Below are 27069 nucleotides of genomic sequence, written 5' to 3' on the forward strand. Positions count from 1 at the left end.
AGTTTTTCCAACTGAGGCAGTTGGCCAAAATAAAGCCATATCTTACAAGGCAAAATTTTGAGACAGTAATCCATGCCTTTGTAACCACTCGGCTTGATTACTGTAATGCATTGTATGTGGGGGTTAGTGGGTCCTCTGTTGCTCGTATGCAGATGGTGCAAAACGCTGCAGCGTCTTTTAACTGGAACACGTAAATATGAGCACATTTCCCCATATTAGCTTCACTTCACTGGCTGCCCGTACATTTTAGGATTCAATTTAAAATTCTTCTGTTTGTTTATAAATCCCTAAATGGGCTTGCTCCACCTTATATTTCTGAGCTGCTACACCCTTATATGCCTACCCGTTCTCTCAGGTCAGCTGATCAGCTGTTCCTGAAGGTGCCAAAAACAAAGCGTAAGCTTAGAGGGGACCGTGCCTTTGCTGTGGCAGCTCCTAAATTATGGAATGATTTGCCTCTGCCCATTAGACAGGCCTCTTCATTGTTTTTATTTCAATCATCTCTTAAAACATATCTTTTTTCCTTGGCCTTTGATACCTGATGTTGAGATTTGGTTGTGTATGTGTATGTGTATATATATGTATGTGTATGTGTATGTATATGTGTGTGTATGTGTATGTATGTGTGTGTATGCATGTGTATGTATGTATATATGTGTGTATACATATATACATATTTTTATTTTTATTTTTATTTATTTATTTATTTTTTTTTTTTTTAAATGTTGTTTTAATTGTATTATATGCTTTGTATGAGCCTTCTGTACAGCACTTTGGTCCACTTCGGTGTTTTTAAGGTGCTTTATAAATAAAGTTTGATTGATTGATTGATTGATATTGTTTGAACTTGTTTAATACATTTGTCTATTAGCATAAATATTTGCCTTTAGTTTTAAGAGGCAAATACTACCCACATTCTACAAGGCTTTGGAATTAAACATAAATCTAAAAGAAAGAGGATTGTTAAAAAAAGATTAGCATTGCTAATTGCTAAAACATCTTTGGTTGCTCTAACAGATCTTTTAACATTCAGTAGATTGGCTTTTATTCATTAGATCAACTAAAGTTTTTAAGTTGCCGGTTGCTAGTTGAGTTGATTGTGATAGGTTGCCTTATTTTTTTGAGTTAGGTCAAACCTTTTTATTTTTTTACAGTGTATATTAAACTAAATGCTAACTGTATGTTACTTGTGTATGAGATGAGAGATTGACAGTATTATTATTTTTTTTTTTTCTAAAACAAAAACAAAAACAAAAACAAAAAACATTCAGAAGGGACATTTTTGCACACAAATAGTGTACAAAAAACAGCATAAATGAATAACATTATGAACAGGCAGGTATTTCTTTTTGAAAATAAATTAGTTCAGGACATTGCGGTGTGAATAAGGCTTCTGGATTTGGAAGAAAAAGAAGAACTGTTGATCTGACAGTTTATAAGTTTATAATGGCAAATCAGAAATTGTAACAGTTTTAACTTTTTGTAAGTAAGAAGAAGTAGTTTTATTTATATTGTGCCTTTCTGTATGGTCTATTTACATAAAACAGGTAGTTTTGTACATTCACACAAGCAATATAGACACAAATACAATATAAACACAGGTAACACTTTATTTCGATAGTCCACTTTAGACATTCTACTAACAGCAAGTAACTTTAATTGCAACTACGTGTCAAGTAGCAGTCATTAAAGTATTAGTAGACTGTCTGTGTCACGAATCCGGTTCATGGTCTTCTATTTGTGATCAGTTTTTAATTAGAAGTACAGTCTAAATTTAATGATCACTTGGAATTGGAGTCAGATCAGAATTGGAGCTAGATCAAAATTTAAACTAAATCCTGATAAATTCAGAAGCGCAAGTAAAAGACCGAACATGCATTAAACCTTCGACCAGGCCGCTGGATTTGGACTAGCGGGTGGATCCTTACACAGCTGATCAGCCAGAGTCACGTCACAGCTGATCAGCCAGAGTCACGTCACATCACAGCTGATCACCCAGAGTCACGTCACATCACAGCTGATCACCCAGAGTCACGTCACGTCACATCACAGCTGATCACCCAGAGTCACCTCACATCACAGCTGATCACCCAGAGTCACCTCACATCACAGCTGATCACCCAGAGTCACGTCACGTCACAGCTGATCACCCAGAGTCACGTCACGTCACGTCTCAGCTGATCACCCAGAGTCACGTCACTTCTCAGCTGATCACCCAGAGTCACCTCACATCACAGCTGATCACCCAGAGTCACGTCACCTCACATCACAGCTGATCACCCAGAGTCACGTCACGTCACATCACAGCTGATCACCCAGAGTCACCTGACATCACAGCTGATCACCCAGAGTCACCTCACATCACAGCTGATCACCCAGAGTCACGTCACGTCACAGCTGATCACCCAGAGTCACGTAACATCACAGCTGATCACCCAGAGTCACCTCACATCACAGCTGATCACCCAGAGTCACCTCACATCACAGCTGATCACCCAGAGTCACGTAACGTCACAGCTGATCACCCAGAGTCACGTCACGTCACATCACAGCTGATCACCCAGAGTCACCTCACATCACAGCTGATCACCCAGAGTCACGTAACGTCACAGCTGATCACCCAGAGTCACGTCACGTCACATCACAGCCGATCACCCAGAGTCACGTCACGTCACAGCTGATCACCCAGAGTCACGTCACGTCACAGCTGATCACCCAGAGTCACGTCACGTCACATCACAGCTGATCACCCAGAGTCACGTCACGTCACGTCTCAGCTGATCACCCAGAGTCACCTCACATCACAGCTGTTCACCCAGAGTCACGTCACGTCTCAGCTGATCACCCAGAGTCACATCACTTCTCAGCTGATCTGCCAGAGTCTCGTCACATTTCGTCTGATCTGCCAGAGCCTCTCCGTGTCTCGTCTGACCTTCCAGAACTGCTTCACGTCATGTCTACCACCCCAGAGCCACGTCCTGTTGCGGTTGTTGTACTGCAACCCTCCACTATCCTATCAAGGGAAATTGTCATCAAGCGTCAGAAGTGGGCATCCAGTGAGGAGGATCCACCGCTGGTGTCAGCACGCACTGATGGTATCCCCAAACCAGCTCACTTTAACCCTCCTGTTCCTGCACTAATTCCCCTGTCTGAAGCGCTTCCCGTGTTGGGGATCGCTTTGTTGTGTTTGGGCTGCGTACACCACCACAGAATTGCCCCAGGCAATGGCACCCGCTGCAGCTTCTCCAGAGGTGGCGGCACTTGCTGCAGAACCTCCTGAAGCAGCGGTGCTTGCTTCAGCTCCTTGTACGATGGTGGTGGCCAGCAATGTACTCTCAGCCTGTCGGGTCACAATCAAAGAGACGGATACTACTGCAGAACCTTCATAGGTGGTGGCAACCGCTGCAGAACCTTCGGAGGTGTCAGTGGTATCCACTCACCAACTCTTTGTCTGTCCTATCACAGCCAGAAGGGCTGTCCCTGTGTCGCGGCTATGGAGGCCATCTGTGAACTCTTTGCCTGTCCTGTCGCAGCCAGAAGGGCTGTCACTGACATCTCATCCTGTTCTATCACGACTAAGGAGGCCATCTATGAACTATCATCCTGTGCTGAATCAGCCATGGTGGCTGATTTTGAACTGTCCATCACTTTAGTCTCAGCCAGTGCACCTGGTTTTGATCTGTCAGCCGGTCCCCTGCTCCCAAGGGAGTCTAACATTGCTTGTGAGGGCCAAAGATGCAGATTTTGATGACTTGGATTAAAGCGTTTCCCCTTGGGCGATCAGTATCGTCAGAACCATCATGTTGTAAACACACATACAACATATAGCCATTATCCAAAGTACATATTAAACAGATATGTTTTTAACTGACTCTTGAAAGCATACAAAGATGAGATGGTACGGAGATTAAGGGGTAATGAGTTCCATAATTTAAGAGCATTAACACAAAATGACCTTCCACTGACATTGTTATTTTCTGTATTATTTGTGTTGCAGTGTATTTCTCATGTGGCTTTATTTTGTTATCTAATGCAGTGACATTGAGTGTAAATTAGGAATTTAAAGTAAACACTTAATGAATTTAAAGTCAACACTTTTGAGGCCACTGAGAAGCAAAATTCGTATATTTGAAGTGTTCAGATATGTGGTGCTATTGTTTTTATTTTTCACATTTATAAGCAGATAAAAGAATACAGGTGCATCTCAATAAATTAGAATTTCATGGAAAAGTTCATTTATTTCAGTAATTCAACTCAAATTGTGAAACTTGTGTATTATCTCAACAAATTAGAATACTTCATAAGACCAATAAAAAAAAAAAACATTTTTAGTGAATTGTTGGCCTTCTGGAAAGTATGTTCATTTACTGTATATGTACTCAATACTTGGTAGGGGCTCCTTTTGCTTTAATTACTGCCTCATTTCGGCGTGGCATGGAGGTGATCAGTTTGTGGCACTGCTGAGCTGGTATGGAAGCACAGGTTTCTTTGATAGCAGCCTTCAGGTCATCTGCATTGTTGGGTCTGGTGTCTCTCATCTTCCTCTTGACAATACCCCATAGATTCTCTATGGGGTTCAAGTCAGGCGAGTTTGCTGGCCAGTCAAGCACAGTAACACTATGGTCATTGAACCAGCTTTTGGTACCTTTGGCAGTGTGGGCAGGTGCCAAGTCCTGTTGGAAAATGAAATCAGCATCTCCATAAAGCTTGTCTGCAGAAGGAAGCATGAAGTGCTCTAAAATTTCCTGGTAGATGGCTGCGTTGACTGTGGACTTCAGAAAACACAGTGGACCAACACCAGCAGATGACATGGCAGCCCAAATCATCACTGACTGTGGAAACTTCACACTGGACTTCAAGCAACATGGATTCTGTGCCTCTCCACTCTGCCTCCAGACTCTGGGACCTTGATTTCCAAATTAAATGTAAAATTTACTTTCATCTGAAAAGAGGACTTTGGACCACTGAGCAACAGTCCAGTTATTTTTCTCCACAGCCCAGGTAAGACGCTTCTGACGTTGTCTCTGGTTCAGAAGTGGCTTGGTAGCCCTTTTCCTGAAGACGTCTGAGCGTGGTGACTCTTGATGCACTGACTCCAGCCTCAGTTCACTCCTTGTGAAGCTCTCACAAGTGTTTGAATCGGCTTTGCTTGACTGTATTCGCAAGCTTGCAGTCATCCCTGTTGCTTGTGCACCTTTTCCTACCCAAATTCTTCCTTCCAGTCAACTTTGCATTTAATATGCTTTGATACAGCACTCTGTAAACAGCCACACTTTTCAGTAATGACCCTCTATGACTTACCCTCTTTGTGGAGGGTGTCAATGTTCGTCTTCTGGATCATTGCCAAGTCAGCAGTCTTCTCCATTATTGTGGTTTCAAAGAACAAGAGATACCCGGAATTTATACTGTGGGGATGGTCATTCAATGAAGCTCAAATGTAAATATTCTAATATTTTGAGATACTGATTTTTGACTTTCATGAGCTGTAAGCTCTAATCATCAAAATTAAAACAAAAAAAAAAAACTTTTGAAATGTTTTACTTTACATGTAATGAATCTAAAATGTATGAAAGTTTCACTTTTTGAAATAACTTACAAGAAAAAATGAACTTTTCACGACATTCTAATTTATTGAGATGCACCTGTACTTGCAATTCATAATAATAATCTAATAATCTATTATTAAAATGAAGACAAAATGTAACATTTTCTAAATTATTATAATGTTTTGATCAATTTTACAAAGCAAGAACAAATAAGCATGGTTATATTACACATTTATATTACAGAAAAAGCACTTCCCTCCACCAGCCTAATTCTACTGTGTTTTTACTGTATCTCTATTCTATCCTTTCTGCCAAATCTGTTTGACCTGTATCATCCTCAAAGATACAAGCATGTGAAATAAATATGTATTTGTAGTAATACAGTCATTGTTCAAGAGAAATAAGCAGCTCATTTCAGACTAACAGGTTCAGCATCTTTACATTGTTACTAATGTGCAGTAATACATGTGTTTAAGGATGAACAGTCGCATTAATGTGAGTGTTTTACTGGCAGTAGAAGGTCATGACGTTCTCTTGGTTTCCTCGTATGAGCAGGGCGGGACAATGGATGCCGTAGCTCAGAGCGTCCAGCCAGGCCATATAGAGAGAACTAGGACAGGTGATATCAGGGACCGGAAGAGAACTGAAATACACACACACACACACATTTACCATTCAAATGTTTGGACACGTTTGACTGAATTTGTTATGATCTCGAGACCCTTTTGATCTAAAGGCTTCTGCTTAAATGCTTAATAATAATAATAATAATAATAATAATAATAATAATTTGTTATAGCACCTTTCAGCAAATTAGCACAACGGGCTTCACAAGAAAGAAAAAAAAAAGCATAAACTTTAAAACATTGTAATTTGTTGTTTATTAAAATTGTACTTTAACAAAACTATTTATTTCCAAATTTTGTATGTTTTCTTTTGTCTTTGCTGCTTTTCTGATTTCTTTTATTCATTTCCTGGTTTATTCTGTTTAGAGCTAGTATCAGGTAGTTGGTAAAGATGGCCATCCAGCTCTTTGGGTGACCAAAGTACTCGTATTGGTTAAGCAGGGTCTCAAGCCTGAAAGTATTCAAAGTTATGATCAGTTGTTTGTGATGCCACTCATTTGAAGTCATTGTCAATTTTTTAGATGTTTATGTTTATGTTTTATGTACAGCACTTTGGTCAACTAAAGTTGTATTAAATGTGCTTTATAAATAAATTGAACATTGAACAATTGAACAAGTCACTTCAAATCACTTTCAAGTCAACTTGTCTAAGTATCAATACTCACATTACAACCAGAGCCGCGTTGACGGAGTTCTTCTTGATGATCTCGTTTAGTCGCAGAGTCCTCTCAATCTGAGTGTGAATACAGAATAAGTTAACGGATGCATCGCATTAGTGTTCAAAACCCCACACACCAGCAAACACACACACACCTTTGGTTTCATGGCCTCCAGGTCTTTGTCGGACATTTTCCATGGACTCAGTCTCTTGAGCTCCTGTACGTCTGCTCCAGCCTGTTCCTCACTCAGCCTGAAGGGGGCGATGGTTTCCTCGTACCGCTGCAAACTACAGGAACAGAGAGGAAGAAGACCACGAAAGTTACTAAGAAACCTGCATGTTTTTGTATGAGTGTTCATGAGCATGTTTGTGCCCATTTCTCACCTTTTAGCTAGAGGAGCTCTATCCACGTCTGTTATTATGACAACGTCCTCGATCTCCAGCCGGAATCTCTTTAACAGCATCTTCATGCTAAAATGAGAAACACATTGACTTGTCTGCATATCAAAACTAAAAATATACAGTTACAAAAATGATGATGACGATCAACTCACTCTTTATGGTCTTCCTTCATGGTCTCCTGGTCTCCTAAGATAAACACTCTGAGTTTGCACTTTTTCCAGCGGTTTCTTCTGGTCAACAAATACGGCACTAAAAGAGTCAGACCTAAAAGAGAGCAACGGTGCTTCACAGTGAGAAAATAAGTTGGAAACTTTTATAAATATCAAAATGAGTGCCAATCCAGACTGAACTAGTATGGTGCTTCTGCAGGGAGTTTAATTACTTCATTAAAATCACTTTTATAAGGTGTTTGAACCATAGACTGTATAAAACATGGACGTAGTGTCCGTGACATCACCCGTAGGTTTCTGAAGAGCATTTTTGAAGTGGGTGGAGCCGACCGCCGCCACCTTGGCATCTTGCCACCACGCGTCACTCCCGGATAATCGAAAATGGGCAAAAAGGCGGGACGTGGGTGGAGCTGGTTGCTGAAACCACGCCTGCCTAGCTCGCCAGTGGCGACAGCAGCGGCAATCCGCCTGTCACTCAACTGGCCACGCTCTTAATTATGCAGAATTTTAAGGGTCAATATAATTTAAACAAATGAGTTCTAAAAAAAATTCACACCCCTCACAGTTCATGAAGGGCAAAATTAGCTATATAGATCAACATCATTTTTTGAACCAGGCTGCAAACATGTTTTTTTCTACTGTAAAGTTGGGCATTTTAACATGAGGTGTCTATGGGATTGACTCCCTTTTGCAGCCAGCCTCCAGCGGCCAGTTGACGAATTACAGTTTAAATCACTTCCGTGTTGGTTTCACAAGAGAGAGCGGGAGGTTGACCGCTTGGTTTGAACACAGTTGTGTGGCCGCAGTGTGTGAAAACAGCCAGCCTATAATGTTAAAAATCCACCAACTATTTTATTATTTTTTTTCAAACCAATAAATCATGAACAGTCTCTCCAAAGGAGCTGTTTCAGATTCTCCCTCTGTTCACATCACTGAGGGGAAAAAGTCCCGCCCATTTGTGATGCTCTCTGCCCTATTAGCATAAACAAAGCCCTAGTGAGAAGCTGCGGTTCACCATTACTGGAGTTATATACAATGTCATCGCCAAAGAGGCTTTACAAGTGTTGTGTTTTGGGATGCACTAATGAACATGAATGAGTAGCCATAATCTCCCCCCCCCATCTGAGCCGAGGACACTGTGGTTAAATTTAATTTTCGAAGGAAATATCCTGGAAAAAATCAGTAACGTCCCCTAAACGTTTAGAAATCAATACCAACGCTTAGTGCGTGAACGTCAGCTCCAGACAAAGTAAGAATCACACGTTTGTTTTCCAAATTGCTCTTCTGAAAGAGCTTCTTGGCACTCTGTAAGGCTAACTGCTAAAGCTATCATTGTATCTGCCTATTTTCACTGGTGCTGCCAGAATGATCTTAAATAGGAATGTGGTAGTTAAAAGTTGCATATGAAAGCAATGTGAGTCGATCGCTTGAAGTTGTCGAGCTCATAATCAGAAGTGGGACCTGTTGTTATTTTTATCCCGCCTTGCTCCCTGTCTGTGTAATCAGATGACTGACTTTGAAACCAAGTACGTTTTTTGTAAAGATAACAGGCTTGGACTAATAGTGGGATGTTTATTTGCAAAGGCTAATGCTGGAGCTTGAGCTCTTGAAGCTCCGCCCTCTTCTCTGGGAGCAACAGCTCATTTGCATTTAAAGGGGTCCTTTTCTGCTTTTTCACTTTTTGAATTTTAGTCAGTGTGTATGTTTGGGCATAAAACGATCTACAAAGTTACAAATCTCAAAGTCCACTCCAAAGAGAGATATTTCGTTTTTAAAACAACTAGAACGGCTGGTGTGGAGTACAGTGTTGTTTTCCAACCCATTCTCACACCCAACTCGTCACATATTGAAGCTTGGTCAGGACCACTTGGACCACATAATTAAATTATATATTGGGTAATAACATTGCCATTATTGCATATATGTTGGGGTGTGATTTTTCAATGTAAACAGCCACAACAGTTTTATTTATATTACATTATTTACACATTTATGAGCACATAACCCAACCCTTGCCCCTAAACCTACCAATTGTCAATAAAACGCAAGATATAACAGGCAGATACAACTACCGTCATAATTTATTCAAAAAATATTAATATTCCAAGTCTTTCGAGGCAAAACATTTGATATGTGAGAGAAATAGACGCGATCGCCGTCTCCGTTCGCGTTAAACTCATCCTGTATGCTGCAATCTTTGCGCAAATTCAAAAAATGCCGCCAGAAGAAGCTTTAAGTCAGCCTTGGTTGTGAAATGCTATTGGCTCTTGTGTGTCTCGTGACCGATTGCGTTATGCTGTTCTGACAGGCTATTGGCTCTTGTGTGTCTCGTGACCAATTGCATCATGCTGCGGGACGGGAGTACGCTTTTGAATGAGATGTGAGCGCGTTAACGGAGCGGGATCATTTTCAGCGATTAAAACCTTATGTTTTGCTCTCTTCTTCTCATAAAGACTTTGTATGGCTTCAGAAAACCTAGAATGCAGCACGACTTGTTTGTAATGCTTTTATACTGCTTCTTTATGGTCAGTTTTTGCAATAAATACCGGTTACTGCACTTATATTTGCCTGTTACGTGTTTTATGTTGTTCAGAAGTGGGTAGGTTTAGGGTAGGGGTGGGTTAGGTGCTCCAATAAATGTATATAAAATTATTTATATTTTTTTTTTACAAATGCATGCAAACCATTAAACTAAGACAAACAACTGAAAACAACGGAGGAGAACGTGATGTCATTTTCCATAAGCGTCTTGACCTGACGCATAAAGCAAGTAATTGAAAGCAATGGAGTTCCTATTATGTCATATACTGACGCCTAGGGGCACTTTTGGCGTCTTCATAGTGACGCGAAAGGCGTTTGACCATGCTTCAGTTTTTGATGCCTTGGGGGTGAGAATGGGTTGTGTTTTCCGGTGTCTGTGACATCACAAATTTTAAATCCCGCCTATGGAAATTCGAATGTTTGGCGGGTGGAGAGAACGCTTGGTTGGGCACTGCACATTTCAAAATCGAAATCAGGTGCGGGTGTTTTTATATCACTGTATTTCTGATGGAAACCAACCGTTTTCAGAAAATTTCGGATGTCATTTTCATTTCATCTTGCATGTCTGATAAAGCAGCGTTTGTGAGAGGAGCGCCATTTTGTGTACAGCGTTACCGGGGAAACCTAGCTTTCTTCCGCTCCAACAGTGCCTCCCGCTGGCAGAGAATTAATTTGCATATATATGTGGCCACAAATAGTGTAACTCTGTGGGACTATGGTATAAATAAATTCAACTGTATAACAGTTTCAGTGCAATTCATGTTATAATGTTAGAATTAAAGAACAATAGACATAATACATATTACCGTTTCATTATCTGTACATAGACAATGCAGATATTTTTACGCTGTTGTTGACATCCTATCTAAAACTTGGGGTCCGTTCTTCGTACGTCGCTTATTACATCTGAGATGATTTGAAAGATGCCAGATCTTCTAATCCTGATAACTGATCTCTGGCTAATTTTGTTCTTCAAACGAATTCGCGTATTAGATTAAAATATCTGGATTAAGTTATCTAAGATTACTGCACGTTCTCGTGTTCCCCGAAAAGGGCAGATGTAGCAATGCAGTGATTGGCTATTGGCAAGACAGCAACATAATGACATCATATCATTAAAGACACCTAAGAAAAACTTGACAAATTTCTGGACCTTTATAAGGAAACAGCCAGGCGAACAAAACTACATAAATGTATTTTGAGTTTTTTTAGTTTATTTATTTTTTTTTTTTTTTTTTTTTTACATGATTCCCAATTATTTATATTTGTGATTTTCTAGTATTTGTACAGGTTTTACATTTTTACTTCAATGTTGTAATTAGCAATTCATTTAATTTTATCTTTGAAATTTTGGTGGACACAAAGTGTGTATGCTATTCTCTGTCATCATTAACGCATGGATACGTATTGTACGTTGAACAGAAACAGCGTATCCATGCGTTACTGATGACAAAGAAGAGCGTACGCACTTTGCGTCCATCGGATGCTCTCCAAAATGGCGCTACGCTGACACAGAGAGACAGAGAGGAGACGAATTGTTGAATAAATGTCGTTATTTTTATTTTCTTTGCATACAAAAAGTATTCTCGTCGCTTCATAAAATTCAGATTGAACCACGGATGGCAGATGGAGTATTCTGATGATGTTTTTCTTACTTTTCTGGACCTTGACAGTGTAATTTACTTGACAGTCACAAGCCTCCTGGTTTTCATCCAAAATATCTTAAAGTGTGTTCCGAGGATGAACGAAGCTTTTACGGGTTTGGAACGACATGGGGGTAAGTGATTAATGACAACATTTTCATTTTGGGGTGGAGTATCCCTTTAAGGCCACATTGGGGACAACAACCGTTACATAAACTCATTCTGATTCTGATTAAGTATGATTCTCACCTCCATCATCAGAGATCCAGTAGATGTCGATGCTCTTCCTGCCCTGTTTCGTCTGAAACACCGATCTGACCTGCTCATTCGAGCCATCGTCGGAAATATCTGGATGAGGGGGCAAAATGGTTTCAAAAAAGGAGTTTTGTAAGGTCAGTGGTCAAATCACACCAACTGAAGCTTGATTGGAAAAAGAAAAAATCTGTATACCCCATGTGCAGTTTCGCAGATTAATAAAAGCATTCTGATTGGTTGAATATTCAAGTATTCTTCCAATTATTTTAGAATATTGCATTCCTGTTTCGAGTGTAACACATAAAGCTTTTTGCTGTTTGGCATTTCCATCCAGGGTTTTTAATTTGGTATCCCAAAATCACTGTAACATTATATCATGTCACATCGCTTCACTAGCAGTGTCAATGGAGTAAAAGTGCAAAGTAAATAAGATTTCAGATGTGTGTTTCACCTGAATTCCGGTCTGTCTCATCCTTTTCATATTGGACTTCATCTGCATCAAATGCCGGATTGTCAATTGCAGATGATCCACCTACAACCAAAACAAACCCACATCAGCCTTGATTTGACTATAGCGTCAATCCATTTTCATCATACTGTATAAAGCACAAACCTGCACTGTGCAAATTATCTGTTACGTCCAATCCATCCATCATTTTCAGAATCGTGATGCCGTAGTTGGAGTCGAATGCGTCGCTGTATGAAAAACACAAAGAATAAAGTGCAACCAAAAGAAGAGCCTTTCCCCTCAGGCCATATTTCACCTGAACAATACACAACATCTTAGGACTACATGCATATATAATTTATCAAAACTGTTCATCTATAAGTAGCACATTTGCACATTCATAATTCTATTTCTATCATGACAACTCTCAGACAATTTTGGCATGGTAATGGATATTAAAGTGTTAATGTAATAGTCTTGGCGGAATAGGCCTGCTACTCTGCTGCTGCTGCTGGTGGTTATTGCTGTAGTTGTAGATTATTGCTGCTGCAAGCAAGTATGGGAACTTGCTACTGCCAATGCATGTGGTGATCCAGTGCTATGAGTATTTAAGACATACTGCTGCTGCACAAATAGCATATAAAATAACCTGTTGCAGGTCTCTACAGGTGGAGCTGGGGAAGGTGAAGGGTTTCAGAGGAACTCTGAAAGTGCGCTGCAAAATGCTCAAGTGGATGCTAACCAGCCACTTAAATGTAAAGCAGCAAGCTCGTTGGCTGCATATGCAACATGAACCAATCAGTTTGTGCCAAGTCGTTTAACATTTGGGAACAAAAGCAGCAGCTCACCTGATGGTGTTGACGTAGTCCTGTAAGCTCTCCGGTTTACATTCTTGCCAGTTCATCTTGTATCCCAAAACCAGAGTGTTGGGCTTCAGTTTACCGAGACCTGAAGCCTAGAAAGACCATTGACGAGAACAGCAAAGACTCTGTGAGTAGAACAAGACGACCAGAAGAAAGCTAGCAGATCTGAAGCTAGTGACAGTGGTACCTGCATGAGATTATGTGTGCCCTCTTTCAGATTGTCAGCGGTGAAGGACGTGTAGAAAGAACGAACTTTCCTCTGATTGAGCCAGTCCACCAGCATATCGGTGCTGTGCTGCGGGAAACTGGACTTCTCATCCTCCTGAGAGACAGAGAGCAAGAAAACGCCATCACAAGTTTGAAATATACAGGTGCTGGTCATATAATTAGAATATCATCAAAAAGTTGATTTATTTCACTAATTCCATTCAAAAAGTGAAACTTGTATATTATATTCATTCATTACACACAGACTGATATATTTCAAATGTTTATTTCTTTTAATTTTGATGATTAGAGCTTACAGCTCAAGAATCAGTATCTCAAAATATTAGAATATTTACATTTGAGTTTGAATAAATGACCATCCCTACAGTATAAATTCTGGGTATCTCTTGTTCTTTGAAACCACAATAATGGGGAAGACTGCTGACTTGGCAATGATCCAGAAGACGAACATTGACACCCTCCACAAAGAGGGTAAGTCACAGAAGGTCATTACTGAAAGGTGTGGCTGTTTACAGAGTGCTGTATCAAAGCATATTAAATGCAAAGTTGACTGGAAGGAAGAATTTGGGTAGGAAAAGGTGCACAAGCAACAGGGATGACCGCAAGCTTGAGAATACAGTCAAGCAAAGCCGATTCAACCACTTGGGAGAGCTTCACAAGGAGAGAACTGAAGCTGGAGTCAGTGCATCAAGAGTCACCACGCTCAGACGTCTTCAGGAAAAGGGCTACCAAGCCACTTCTGAACCAGAGACAACGTCAGAAGCATCTTAACTGGGCTGTGGAGAAAAAGAACTGGACTGTTGCTCAGTGGTCCAAAGTCCTCTTTTCAGATGAAAGTAAATTTAGCATTTCATTTGGAAATCAAGGTCCCAGAGTCTGAAGGAAGAGTGGAGAGGCACAGAATCCATGTTGCTTGAAGTCCAGTGTGAAGTTTCCACAGTCTGTGATGATTTGGGCTGCCATGTCATCTGCTGGTGTTGGTCCACTGTGTTTTCTGAAGTCCACAGTCAACGCAGCCATCTACCAGGAAATTTTAGAGCACTTCATGCTTCCTTCTGTTGACAAGCTTTATGGAGATGCTGATTTCATTTTCCAGCAGGACTTGGCACCTGCCCACACTGCCAAAGTTACCAAAAGCTGGTTCAATGACCATAGTGTTACTGTGCTTGATTGGCCAGCAAACTCGCCTGACCTGAACCCCATAGAGAATCTATGGGGTATTGTCAAGAGGAAGATGAGAGACAGCAGACCCAACAATGCAGATGAGCTGAAGGCCACTATCAGAGCAACCTGGGCTCTCATAACACCTGAGCAGTGCCACAGACTGATCGACTCCATGCCACGCCGCATTGCTGCAGTAATTCAGGCAAAAGGAGCCCCAACTAAGTATTGAGTGCTGTACATGCTCATACTTTTCATTTTCATACTTTTCAGTTGGCCAAGATTTCTAAAAATCCTTTCTTTGTATTGGTGTTAAGTAATATTCTAATATTTTGAGATACTGATTTTTGACTTTCATGAGCTGTAAGCTCTAATCATCAAAATTAAAAGAAATAAACATTTGAAATATATCAGTCTGTGTTTAATGAATGAATATAATATACAAGTTTCACTTTTTGAATGGAATTAGTGAAATAAATCAACTTTTTGATGATATTCTAATTATATGACCAGCACCTGTATATATTCTTTTATTTAGCAAGGACGCATTAAACTCTCAGTTTATCTGTTTAAAATTAATGTCACATACCATGATAATGTTCCCACAGATCATTAGGCTGATGTTTTTGGTGAAAGTCCCCACAAAGTCCACCAGAGCAGGACGAACATTAGGAGGACCAGTCAGAACGAGACACTGAGGCCTAAGAGATATAGATGTGAGCGGCTGGTGTATCGTGAGCTGAAGCGGTCAGTTTGCTAATAATCTTTACCTGAAGTTTTTGACGTGGTCTTCAACACCAGTCAGAGACATCGAGAAGGACAAAGCCATGTTGTAGAAACCCGCCTGATAAGACGTGCCCCAGTTTATCTCTGGAAACACAATCAGACGAGATGAAAAACAGGATGTTGTATGTTTTTGTACTGAAATATATCATTTAAAATGCTGAATTAAAGTACTGTAGCTCAACTGATAAAGCATGACACTCACTAGGTTTTGTATAAGTAACATAGCCGAGGAGAAAGAGGACAATACAGAAAGTGACGAGAGCGGCCCACCATGTGAACAGAAACATGAGGATAAATGACAAGATAGACCCAAACAGAGATATCCATGGAGAATAGTAATGATACTCTGGCCGCCAACCTGCAAGAGAAAACAAATATTTCTTATTTTTATTCACCTCCTCAACAACTTTGAGTTTTCTTTTTGTTTAAGTGTTTTCTTTTTTCTTGTTTCCTATCTTTCTTTGTACATCATACAGTGCTATTCAGGGTCCATAAATCACAGTACAGCAAGGGTGTCAAGCTTATTTTATGTCCTCCTTACAGAAACATGAGCTTAATTATTATTATTTTTTTTTAGAAATTGTGATGGGGAAAAAATGTTATGCAAATTCATTGGTTAAAGACTTTCAGGTTTTAAATTCATGGAATCCTAAGATGTTACATGTTTTTTTTAATATAATTATAAATGATTTTAGTTACTTTTTTTTTTTTTTTTTTTTAATTCACAGAAACTGGGAGTGTGCATAGATTAAGTTTGAAGAAGCAGTGACAAATTATGGACTAAAGCCTAGAAAGTATACCCTACTGTCAATCCCTCAATGAAAAATGACTGTTAGATCTTCATTTGCATCCATACTAATCAAATTACAGTGCAAACATAATACTTAAGCAGGTCAATATTTTATCTTATTGTTTTCCCAAGCACATTTTGCAATTCCAAACCATATCAATCTTAATAACTACTATTAATTTTGTATAAATACCTTATATTCAGATGTGCATAATTATGATCAGAATATCGATTTGCCTAATAATTATGCAAGCACTATCTTTAGATATCTACCATTAACAATGCAAATCTGATGATGATGATAATGAGGTTCTCACCGGGTGATTGGGTGATTGATGCATGGAAGGTGCTGAAGTTGATGATGCCGTAAGAGCAGAGGAAGAAGTTGGAGATCAGAGGAGCGATTGTGTTCAGGTCACCTGAAAACATCAACATGACACCAAACGTTAAAGCTTCTGCAGAGAGAGATACACCTCAGTAACAGACCCAGGACTCACCAATGAGGATGAAAGCCATAGCGATGCAAAACGCGAGACAGTAGGCACGTAGAGGCTCATTGTTTTTCCCGTAACCTTTCCCAAAGAAGCCGATGAAGGGGTAGATATTATCCTTACACAAACACTGAGACAAAAAAAAAAAAAAAAAAACGATATTATAACATGTTATATTTCACTGCATGTTGAATAAACGACAATTTAATTAAATAATGACTGAAATTTCTACCTGGAAAATTTTAGGAGCAGACACCAAGAAACCCAGCGCTGATGACAAGGTGGCGGCAAATACCCCAATGGTGATCAAAATGCCCCATCCTGAAACAGTGGTAAGAATCTGGAGGAAAAAAAAACAAAACAAAAAAAACCCAGAAATCATCTTTGTACTTATCCATCCTTTATATCCATCACTTTTTTTTTTTTTCAGTTTTTGACATTTCATAAACTTGGAATAATATGATTTATTTATTTATTTATAAAAAATCCATTACATAATGTAAATAAGTCGTCACAGAATAAGAATATATGAATAACTGTATTTTGACAAAAATATCAGATAGAACCTTATAATTTCAAGGTGATGATTTGCTTACACATGATTTCTAAATGCATTGAAGTGAATGTAAAATCGAAAGTTGTAGATAAGGTCGAAGCCGTTCTAATGTGAACTGGTAAGTTGTTTCAAAGAGTGGGACCAGCCACCTCAAAAGCTGTAGATCCCCTGGTCCTTAAACGGTTCATGGGATCCGGAGAAGAAATTTGCCCTCTGATCTCAATCCCCTCGCCGGAATGTAAGGGTGGAGTAAATCAGACAAATAAGGAGGAGCTATATAGGGGCAGTTTCCCAGATAGGGTTTAAATTAAGCCAAGAGTGGGCTTAATCTAGAATAAGGTAATCATGGTTTTAAAAATGCCTTTCTGAAACACAGATTAAGTGCAGATTAAAGAATATAGTTCTGATGTGCAGCAAAAGATTGTTGAGCTTCACAAACTATGAAGTCAAGAAAATAGCACAAGATAGAAAATTAGAAATGTAAGAAAAGAGCTAAAGCATTGAACATTTCCATTTCCACAATTAGGACAATAATTACGGAGTTTCAGTCAACAGGAAATGTTCTACCTGGTCTCATGGCATTTACGTACCTGGGTGCACTTTTTAGCGTGACATGAAATACGTACCAGTAAGTACATATCACTGCAGTTTCCAAAATAAATGTACACTTTCACACAAATTTACAGAGTTGCGATTAATAAAGCGTAATTTTCGCACAATTACTTGAAGAATATCATGCTATGACTTCAAAACAATATTAATATGCTGGGAGATTTGAAAACTGATGCTTTTGAACGTTAGCATCGCACACATCCAGCTTCATATGTATGGGTTTTCATAGTTGATAAGTTTGTTCGGTAGCTCACGGAGTACGGAGACGGACTTAGTAGACGAGAAGCACCGGTTTAAATCCCATGTTACTACGTTTCGACAAAGCAGTTAAAATCTGCGTAAAAGGAAGTTCAAATGGCACAGTTGCATCAGCTAATATGTTTTTATATCAGTTTTGCATTTGTTAACACTATCGGGTAGGTTTAGGGCTGGATTTGGTGTAGGGCATATTTCCAACACGATAGAGCATTAACCTTTAGCGACAGTCCCCGGATATTTGAATTCTGAACCGCCGCAATACGTATCTGAAGCAACGTAATAAAAAAACAGCAATACGTACCAATATCTACGTAATAAAAACATGCCATTGTTCACATATTGAACCTGTGTTTTAGCGCCACTCAGTGGACATTTCTATTTGAAACTGCGGCGAAACGTGCAGCAAGGTACGTTAAACGGTGTCGCACAAAAAGTGCGCAGAGGGACGTATTTTTATGAGACCAGGTTGGAAATGTTACAAATCTGCCTACAGTATATTGTCTGTGTCTATATTGTATTAATGCAGTGTGAGGAAGATAGTTTGAGAGGCCAAAGACTCTCCAAGGATCAAAGCCAGATAATTGAAGAAAATAGTTGAGTCTTGGGGTCAGAAAGCCTTATAATGTGCCATGGTTGGATTTTACCTCAGAACAATGATCCAAAAATGGCCATCAAAATCAACACAAAAATGGGTCATGAGCAAAAAAAACTTCTGGCCAAAAAAGGTTCTGCCATGGCCACCCCAGTTCCCTGACCTGACTGAAGAGGGGAGAGCATCAACATGGAGCTGGGAATCTGAAGGGTCTGGAGAGACTCTGTATGATGGAATGGTCTCTGATTTCTTGTCAGAGGTTCTCCAAACTCATTAGGCATTATAGGAGACACTAGCTGTTAAACTGGTAAAAGGAGGTTGCAAAAAATATTAAATAAAAGGGTGCCATTAATTGTGGCCAATGTGTATTAGAGAAAAAAAACACTTCTTTTAAAATTAGTAAAAATGGTTAACAGTGCAGATTTATTTTCACAGTTTTCTTTGTTCATATCTACCAATGGTACCAATAATTTTGATATATTAAGACTGGAAACACAACGTTAATTTGAAGTTAAACCTGCCTCCTGGTAGATTTAATTTAATCCTCAATTTAGTCCTGAAGCAGCTCTAGTCTTCCTTAAGGAAGTCAGCCTATTAAATTCTGGACTAGACTAAGTCTGTCACAGTATGTGGTCTATAAAACACACACAAAGATGAAGATCAATCGAAATAGTCTTTAATAAATCCACAGAAGGCAGGCAGGAGACACACGTAGGGGCAACATTCACAATACCGGACGAGGGACAACTGAACAGGCTAGAACTAAAGTAGGGGTGCTAATGAGGAACAGACAGGTGAGGATGATCAACTAATGAGGACACAGGTGAACAGAACGACACAATCAGACACAAGGGAAAACTAGGTCACAAGCACACGAGGGAAGAAAACAAAACAAAAGTCCACGAGTCTGACAGTCTTAGGCCCTGTCCACACGAACGTGATTATTTTCAAAACCGCAGCTTTGTCTATGCGGTTTAGCCGTTCGTCCACACGCAAAACATTTTTGAAAACTCCTGCCAGGGTGAAGATTTTCAAAAACTCCGGTTGCAGTGTTATTTTGTAGACAGCAAAATCCGGAGATTTTGGCTTGTTACGTCGGGGCATGCACTGTTATCTCTGCCTACGGGAAACTTTTTCAGGCTTTTGATTGGCCAACATGGCTTTACAGTTGAGATTATATCGCCACCTGTTGGTTTGGCATGCTCTTGACAGTGCTTCAAAGCATGTGTTTGCGTTTTCATGTGGATGGAGATTTTTTTAAAAATGGAAGAAGGAAAAACTCTCTTAAATCAAATTTCACTGGTTTGAATTGAAAATATTAATTATATGTAATGAGATATAAAGCAGGATTTTGTGCACAGGGTTATTATCGTTAACTAAAACTAAAACCATAAAAACGTCTACTTGAAATTTAATACGTTAACTAAAATAAAATAAAATAAACTCATTTTCATTCAGTTTATCTTGTAGTAAAATAACTAAAACTGAAAAAATAAATTAACAAAAACAATCAAAATTAAAATACTGTAGACATTAAAAAACTAATAAAATGACAATAACACAGCAAAGTTACTAAAATGGTAACTAAATTTAAAAAAAATTAAAATATGAAATATAAAAATATTAACTCATTGAAAGTATCAATAAAAACTATAATGTATCAGTGATACTAAATAGCATTGATTGGGCATAAGATTAAAAGTGAATGTGTGGATATTGTGAATTAATTTAACAGACGTGGTTAACTGACTTTGCAGGAAACCCTTCAATTAAATAAAAAAATATATATTACTTGTAAATAGTTAAAATGCATTACTTTACAATGCATTCAATTTCCTCAATGAAATTGATGAAACACAATGGAAACAAATGGAAACAAATGTTTTATTGATTTATCAACATGGCCGATGCACTCACCCGGAAGTTGTTTGCCAGTCCATGTCTACATGTGCGGTTCAGTTCACAGTGGTCAAAATTCCAGCCTAATTTACAGCCCAGGCCCGTGCAGTGGTTTGTGAAATTTTTCAGGGCTAAACTATCGTTCACACTCCCAGAAGCATCTCTTACAACAGTTGCAGCTGAGAGAGAAGAGAGGAAATTGCTTTAGTGAGTCTTTCACCCAATAAGACACATATTTTGTTTAATTTCATAAGTGTTTATGATGCAATACAGTGCGGCAGAATGTCTAATCTCACCACATGTGACTGAGATCAGTAAATAGCTCAAGGTGGTCCAGAGTATGGCCAGCAGGGTCCCTTTAGGAATCCCACCCGTTGGATCCTGGAATAACATGGAATAACCCACGTCATTTAGCGTTTTGAAGTCGGTTTGGTTTTTATTCTTTACACGCTCCGTCCAAAAAAAATAAAATTACCTTGAGATCTCCACAGATGTTGACTCCAGACAGAATTCCTGTGGCAGCCGGGAAGAAGATGGCAAACATCCTGAAGAAATATCCATTTGGGCCTCGGAAGGAAGGCAGCAGATTGTCCACGAAAATTTCACCTGGAAGAAAAAAACTGTGGTTAGGTTTTGCTGGTCTTTGCTGAAATTTGACTGAAGAAGAAAATTTTCTTCCTCTGCATTTTTGTCTTAATTTCTAAAACAAATATCTAATCTATACCTAAAACAAGATACATTTATGTGCACTCAACGTCTCATTAGATCAGGAGCATGTGTACTCACCGCGGTAGCCGAAAAATCCTACAGCCTCCTTTTCTGTGTTGGTGGGAATGACTGTCCCCACAAAATAATTTATTAAGGACAGCATAATAGCGATGAAGAACAAGATCTGAGCCTGTGGTGGAGTAAAAACCAAGAAAATTAACTGTGTTACAAGAAGCAATACTGGGAAATTAGAGAAAGCAGGAGTAGAGGACCATACCTTCGCCTCCCAAGCCATGCCAGCGAATGTGATGCACAGGAGGATAGTGACAGTAACTGCCCCAATGATCCTCACATCATTGACATCGTCCACCATCTGAGCATTAAAGTCCTGAGAAGAGAGAAAACGATTGTGGATGAGATTTAAACAGTTGTGTTGTCTATTCACTTGGAGCTCAATCACATTTGCTATAACTTAATTGTGTATTTCCTATATTTACTTTTATTTGTCCACATTTAAAGGGGTCATGAACTGAGAAACCAAAATTCCCTTGATCTTTTGTCATATAAAAGGTCATTGTACTATAAAAACATCCTGTAAGTATCAGAATTCAACTTTATAGTTAGTCTAAAAGCAGCTTATTGAAGGCAGTCTGCCAAAATGTCAGCTTGTGGAATGTTCTACTCTATGATGTAATAGTGTGGATAAGCACCGCCTCCGCAGAAGATCAATGCCTGTTTAGCCCCGCCCACCAATTCATGCATGTAGTGTAAATAAAGAGAGGGGCGAATGCAGCTCTATGCAGAAACCAAAGGATGAAGATGAAAGACAAGAAGATGTCGTGCAGTGCCATGTTGTGGAAAATCAGTCTTTGCATTGCCTTCCCTCTGATCCCAGCGTTAGGAAAGAGTGAATGAACTTTATTTTTAATGAAGATCCAGACCGCGTCAGTAAGAACTTGGTCCTTTGTTCACTTTATGGTCACTATTACGTGGTCACTATTGCTTTGTCTCTTTTTACAGATTGTTTGATATGTGTTGAGTTATTCATGCGTTTTTAACCTAAATCACAGCAGCGTCCATCTATGAGGAATGTATGCTGTCAAACATACACAACTATTAGCCAATCACAGCAATGGGCATTTACTTCTGAGTCTACAATCGCCACGCCTACTCAAACAGAGCGTTCTGATGAGGGGGGTTAAAAATAGGACAGAAAATAGCCTATTATTTATAAATTACAATATTTTTATGTAAAAACCTTGGTAACATTATAAGTGGACTACAGAGAGCAGTACAAAATAATAATAATAAAATTAAGGCAGTTCATGACCCCTTTTAACTACTGTATTTCCTTTCTGGGAAAATGGACCAAAAATATTGGTGCTCCCAAAGGAACATGAAATCAGAGGAAAAATTGCATTTCAATACTTTGCATTAAAAAGTCTGACAACACACCTGAACTTTGCATATGCTTGTTGGGTAACACTTTAGAATAGGGAACACTTTTTCACTATTAACTACGACTTTTCCCTCAATAATTTCCTAATTTGCGGCTTATTAATAGTTAGTAAGGTAGTTGTTAAGTTTCGGTATTGGGTAAGATTAGGGATGTAGAATAAGGCATTAATATGTGCTTAATTAGTACTAATAAATGGCTAATATTCTAGCAATATGCATGCTAATAAGCAACTAGTTAAGAGACCCTGAAATAAAGTGTTACCGCTTGTTTAATCAACAAACTCAAATTTATAACACATCTGAACAACAGTGATGAGTCATTCGTCATATCCTCATCATGTTGCCAAATTACGAAACTTCTTGAATGGAATTTGTGTTTTAAGAACCGTGTTGTTTTGTTGTCGTTGTTGTTGTTTTCAAAAAATCTGCTTTCTGAATTTCCCACTAAGCCCAAAAATGTGTGCATGTCTCACTTTGAGAAGATCTCGGACGGTCTCGGCAAACCCCACTGTGTGGAGCGCACAGGCGATAGCGTTAGCGAACGCAAAGAGTAAACCGATGGGCGCTCCGAGCTCCGGACCCAGAGTCCGAGAGATCATGAAGTATGTGCCACCTGGAGGAAAGATCACAGTTGAACCTCCCCTGAGTTTTTACTTGACAGATTGGCTTTGTTTGTTGATCATGATACACCTCACTAAATGTGTTTAAGACAAATACAAACATTGCATTCCTTGGGCAAGTTTACTTCCAGGTTCTTATTTTTTTTAAGGATGTTATTTTACTGAAAAATGTGACATTTCAAATTAAAACCATCATGAAGTGAAATGCATCTTATTTACTTAAAACACGGTCCTGTTTTTATGGCGAATAATTCATTTCACTGACCAGAGTAAATCTTCCCGTTGGTGGAGATTGCTGACACCGACGTTGCAGTGATTGTTGTCACGACGATAGACATGAAGATAATGACGTAGGTCAGAACTGTAAGTAAAAATGCATAAATGGCATGTCAAATTACTTTCGGCCTTGATACTTTTAATTCTCAGAAAGAAGAAATATTTAACTGTTAAAAAAGCATTTGAGAAGTGAATTAAATTTAATTTAATTCAAGTGACTTAAACTGAATTAAAACAGATGGAGGACCGACTTACTGAGTCCAGCTTGAGACGTGATCCACGGCAGCCGCAGGTACATAATGACTCCCCAGATGTTCAACATAGCACGAATCTGAAACCCAATCATAGCAAAAACATCAGTGGTGTATGAATGTGTTTCCTTAATATTCCTAAGAATCAAGCCAGGAACATATTCCACATTCCACATGTATATTTAAAAGAAAAATAAGACATTTTGAACTAAGGAAATTATACCACCCTTTTTTATTGCAATTATTTGCATGAAAATTAAGACTGGGATTCAAACTTATGTAAGCTTCAGTGGAATTTTTATGTGAAAAAAAAATGTAAATAAATAAACAAACATTAGGTACAATCTTTGATCAAATTATATAATGATTTTCTTTAAATATGTTTGTAATAAATTACAATTATGACAAACAGACTTTTATTTGGGGGTGTTACTGATATGCATAATAATGGTCTAACTAACTAATATGGCTTTGTGCCACAACTGAAACAAAACAAAAACTCAACAGACCTGAACAAATCACGTAGGTGACTGATTTTTTTATTTAAAAAAGGGCAAATTTCAATTTTTGCAGTATTTGTTACTGTACTGATGAATAATATGTAAAACCAAGAATTATAATGTGTTTACATTCAGTCATTTAGACACTTTTATCCAAAGCGACTTACAAATGAGGGGAATAGAAGCAAAAAAATAAAAAAAATAATTAATTAAAATAAAAAAAAATAATTAAATGTATGATATTTATTTCACTGCCCCCAAATAAAATATATTTTAAATGTATTTTTAAAATTTTATTAAATTTTGAATTAAAAAACAGTATAACTGTAGTATGAATCAAACGAGAATTATCTTTAAAAATAAACAGAAAACGTTAATATGCATTATGATAATGACATTTTTTGGGAAGTATAAATGTACATGACATTCACATCCAGTAAGTCTGTAGTGTTTGGGTTCTCTGAGAAAGACATCTGGCAGATGTCTTGGAAAATCTAAGCACACACTTAAGCATTACTATAGCTCACCATTTAGCATCTTGGAGAAACAAATAGTGATGTTAACAAGATCACATTTACGATTGTTGCTTTCTCACCATGACTCCCAGAACCCATCCAAAGCGAACAAGCTTGACTTTGGGCCGTCCATCTTCCTCTGGTGGTGGAGGAAGATCATCAGGTTCCGGCTGTTGACAGGAACATCCAGAGAATCAACATCAAATTCAAAAGTGTTGCCATATAAACAATCTTTTGTGCAATATTCAATTAGACCCACTTGTATCTTTTAAGAAGCTTACTTAGACGTGCATTTTCTTTCAAATGACCACTTCTGGAGATTTACTTACTGGTTTGCGCAGAACATCCAGTGACGGTCTGGTTTTTTTGATACGTCCTGCCCATGTGTCTTTGGCATAAAAGTCATATTTTGGCACGGGGTCCAGCGGATTGTAGAATGACACTTTTTTCATGTCCTTCTCCTTCTCAAAATCAGCTTCCCCCATATCCACAGTAACTCCTTGAGGAGGGCCATTGTCTGGACGGCGCAGACCCGGGATTAGGTTTCTGATGCGTTCAGTATATTTGGACATTGTGGATTTTCTAGGACTTTAAACCTTAAGAAATTGACTTTTCCTGCTTTTGTCTCAGTGGAGAACACGGAAATGATCCAACACATCCACGGAAATCACAGCGCCAAGCCGAGTGTAGATGAAAAGACCTCCTTCTGCTCTCAGAAAATGAGTTGCGTTTTCTTTTATACCTTAACTGAGCCTAGTTACACACACCCATTATTAGATGTACACAAATATTGTTGCAGAACCATGACTGGCAGTTCTTTGTATTGTGTCCTCTTGCTATCTTAGAAGTCTTCTTTAGAAATATCAACAGACTGGTTTCTCAACACGTCACATCTGTCTACAAACAATTCAGACATGTTAACTTCGGATATCCTTCATTAAAAGTGAGCATCATAAACTAAATGATTACAGATTATTATTACTGGTATTAAAAAAAAAAAAAAAAAAATTCCATGACCGCATATGACTGACTTGGATAGCTGGATAAACCTGGAAACTCGTCATGAACCTGTGATTTTTTTTTCATACTTTGAAGCAAACTTAAAGTTTATCCAGCTGTACCAGAGAAGCGTGCGCAAAGGAAAAGACATGAATGAGTTATTTTTAATGGATTAACTGTTTCTCTTAGACAAAAATTACATTAAAATGAGAGGCTTTTGCTCCTTCTAAATGGCATCAAAATTACCCAAATTAATCAATGGTTGTCATCTGGTAAGACAGGGGTCTTCAACGTTTTTCATGACAAGGACCCCTTAGACGAAGGAGACATAGAGCAGGGACCCCCAATACTAAATGTGTCAAAAAGAGCTACATATTAATCATATAACCATTGATATTAATAGAAACTAACCATATTATGATTAAGAAGTTATATTAAATTGATCAGAGCTATGCATATTATTGTTGTTGCACATGCATCACAGTCTGCATATTACTTTTCACTGTTAAAACTGACTTGTATGCATCATGAACAACAACAAAAAATGTTTGCAGTTGTAAATTATTTTGATGGATTTGCAGAGTCTTGCATTTTAATTTTAGTAATCAGATTCAATTTAATTCAATTCAATTTACCTGAACTTTAGCAACAAGTTTATCAAAAATTCACATTTTAATTTTACTGTCAAAGGACAAATAAACACTTATTTGAACTTTAGATTCAAGTTTACTAAAACTTTACAATTTAGGTTTAGATGGACATTTAAGAATCAAATGATTGAATCACTAAAATTGAGGGTTCTCTAGTAAAGTTCAAATGTAATATAGGCTATAAGCACTGGTTCCACCATAACAAGAACAGCAATGTACAGTTGGACAAATAAGATTGTTTACAACAAGCCATTCAATTTTGAAATAACTGGAACGGAATTATTAAAAAAAATATATTGATACAAATATTTTTAGTAATCTATTAGTCTGCATTTACATTGTGCACATCTATTTTGACATGCCATATTTTTGTTCTGTGCTAGTATCACTGTCGATTTCAGTTTCGGGAATGAATCACGCATTTATATGTAGATGCCATTTCCAAAACTTTGCAGCGTGTAACTGGCTGTCGGTCCTCTTGGCAGCATGAAAAAAGAGGAACATTTCCAGAGCAGAGGAAAACTTCTCAGATGTTTAGACTTCTCAGACCAACAAGTATCAGTTTGC

The 27069-nt window shown here is 38.4% G+C and overlaps 1 protein-coding gene across 1 annotated transcript; it reads right to left on the reverse strand.

The window, feature by feature from the left end:
* Nucleotides 1–1592: 1592 nt before the first annotated feature.
* Nucleotides 1593–25569, reverse strand: LOC131543633 (solute carrier family 12 member 3-like). Its single transcript, XM_058781171.1, has 26 exons — nucleotides 25183–25569; nucleotides 24934–25023; nucleotides 23843–23918; nucleotides 23577–23672; nucleotides 23165–23304; nucleotides 21511–21621; nucleotides 21312–21423; nucleotides 21001–21131; nucleotides 20822–20906; nucleotides 20544–20704; nucleotides 16841–16948; nucleotides 16615–16738; nucleotides 16435–16536; nucleotides 15530–15685; nucleotides 15312–15411; nucleotides 15131–15242; nucleotides 13340–13474; nucleotides 13138–13244; nucleotides 12455–12537; nucleotides 12293–12373; nucleotides 11836–11934; nucleotides 7385–7496; nucleotides 7215–7301; nucleotides 6986–7118; nucleotides 6838–6905; nucleotides 1593–6189 (listed from the first exon to the last, which is right to left on the reverse strand). Exons 1-26 carry the CDS (start codon nucleotides 25423–25425, stop codon nucleotides 6051–6053), a joined length of 2991 nt encoding a protein of 996 aa, XP_058637154.1. The 5' UTR covers nucleotides 25426–25569; the 3' UTR covers nucleotides 1593–6050.
* Between the last annotated feature and the right edge of the window lie 1500 nt (nucleotides 25570–27069).

Source organism: Onychostoma macrolepis, chromosome 07 (genome assembly GCF_012432095.1).
Source record: "Onychostoma macrolepis isolate SWU-2019 chromosome 07, ASM1243209v1, whole genome shotgun sequence".
Lineage (NCBI taxonomy): Eukaryota > Metazoa > Chordata > Actinopteri > Cypriniformes > Cyprinidae > Onychostoma > Onychostoma macrolepis.

Coding starts and splice junctions, on each gene's coding strand:
- LOC131543633 (XM_058781171.1), bottom strand. CDS start 25,425: ATGTCCAAATATACTGAACGCATCAGAAACCTAATCCCGGGTCTGCGC. Junction 23,305..23,576: donor CAACGGGAAGATTTACTCTG/GTCAGTGAAATG, acceptor TCTTTCCTCCAG/GTGGCACATACTTCATGATC. Junction 16,537..16,614: donor TATGGCTTTCATCCTCATTG/GTGAGTCCTGGG, acceptor TGATGTTTTCAG/GTGACCTGAACACAATCGCT.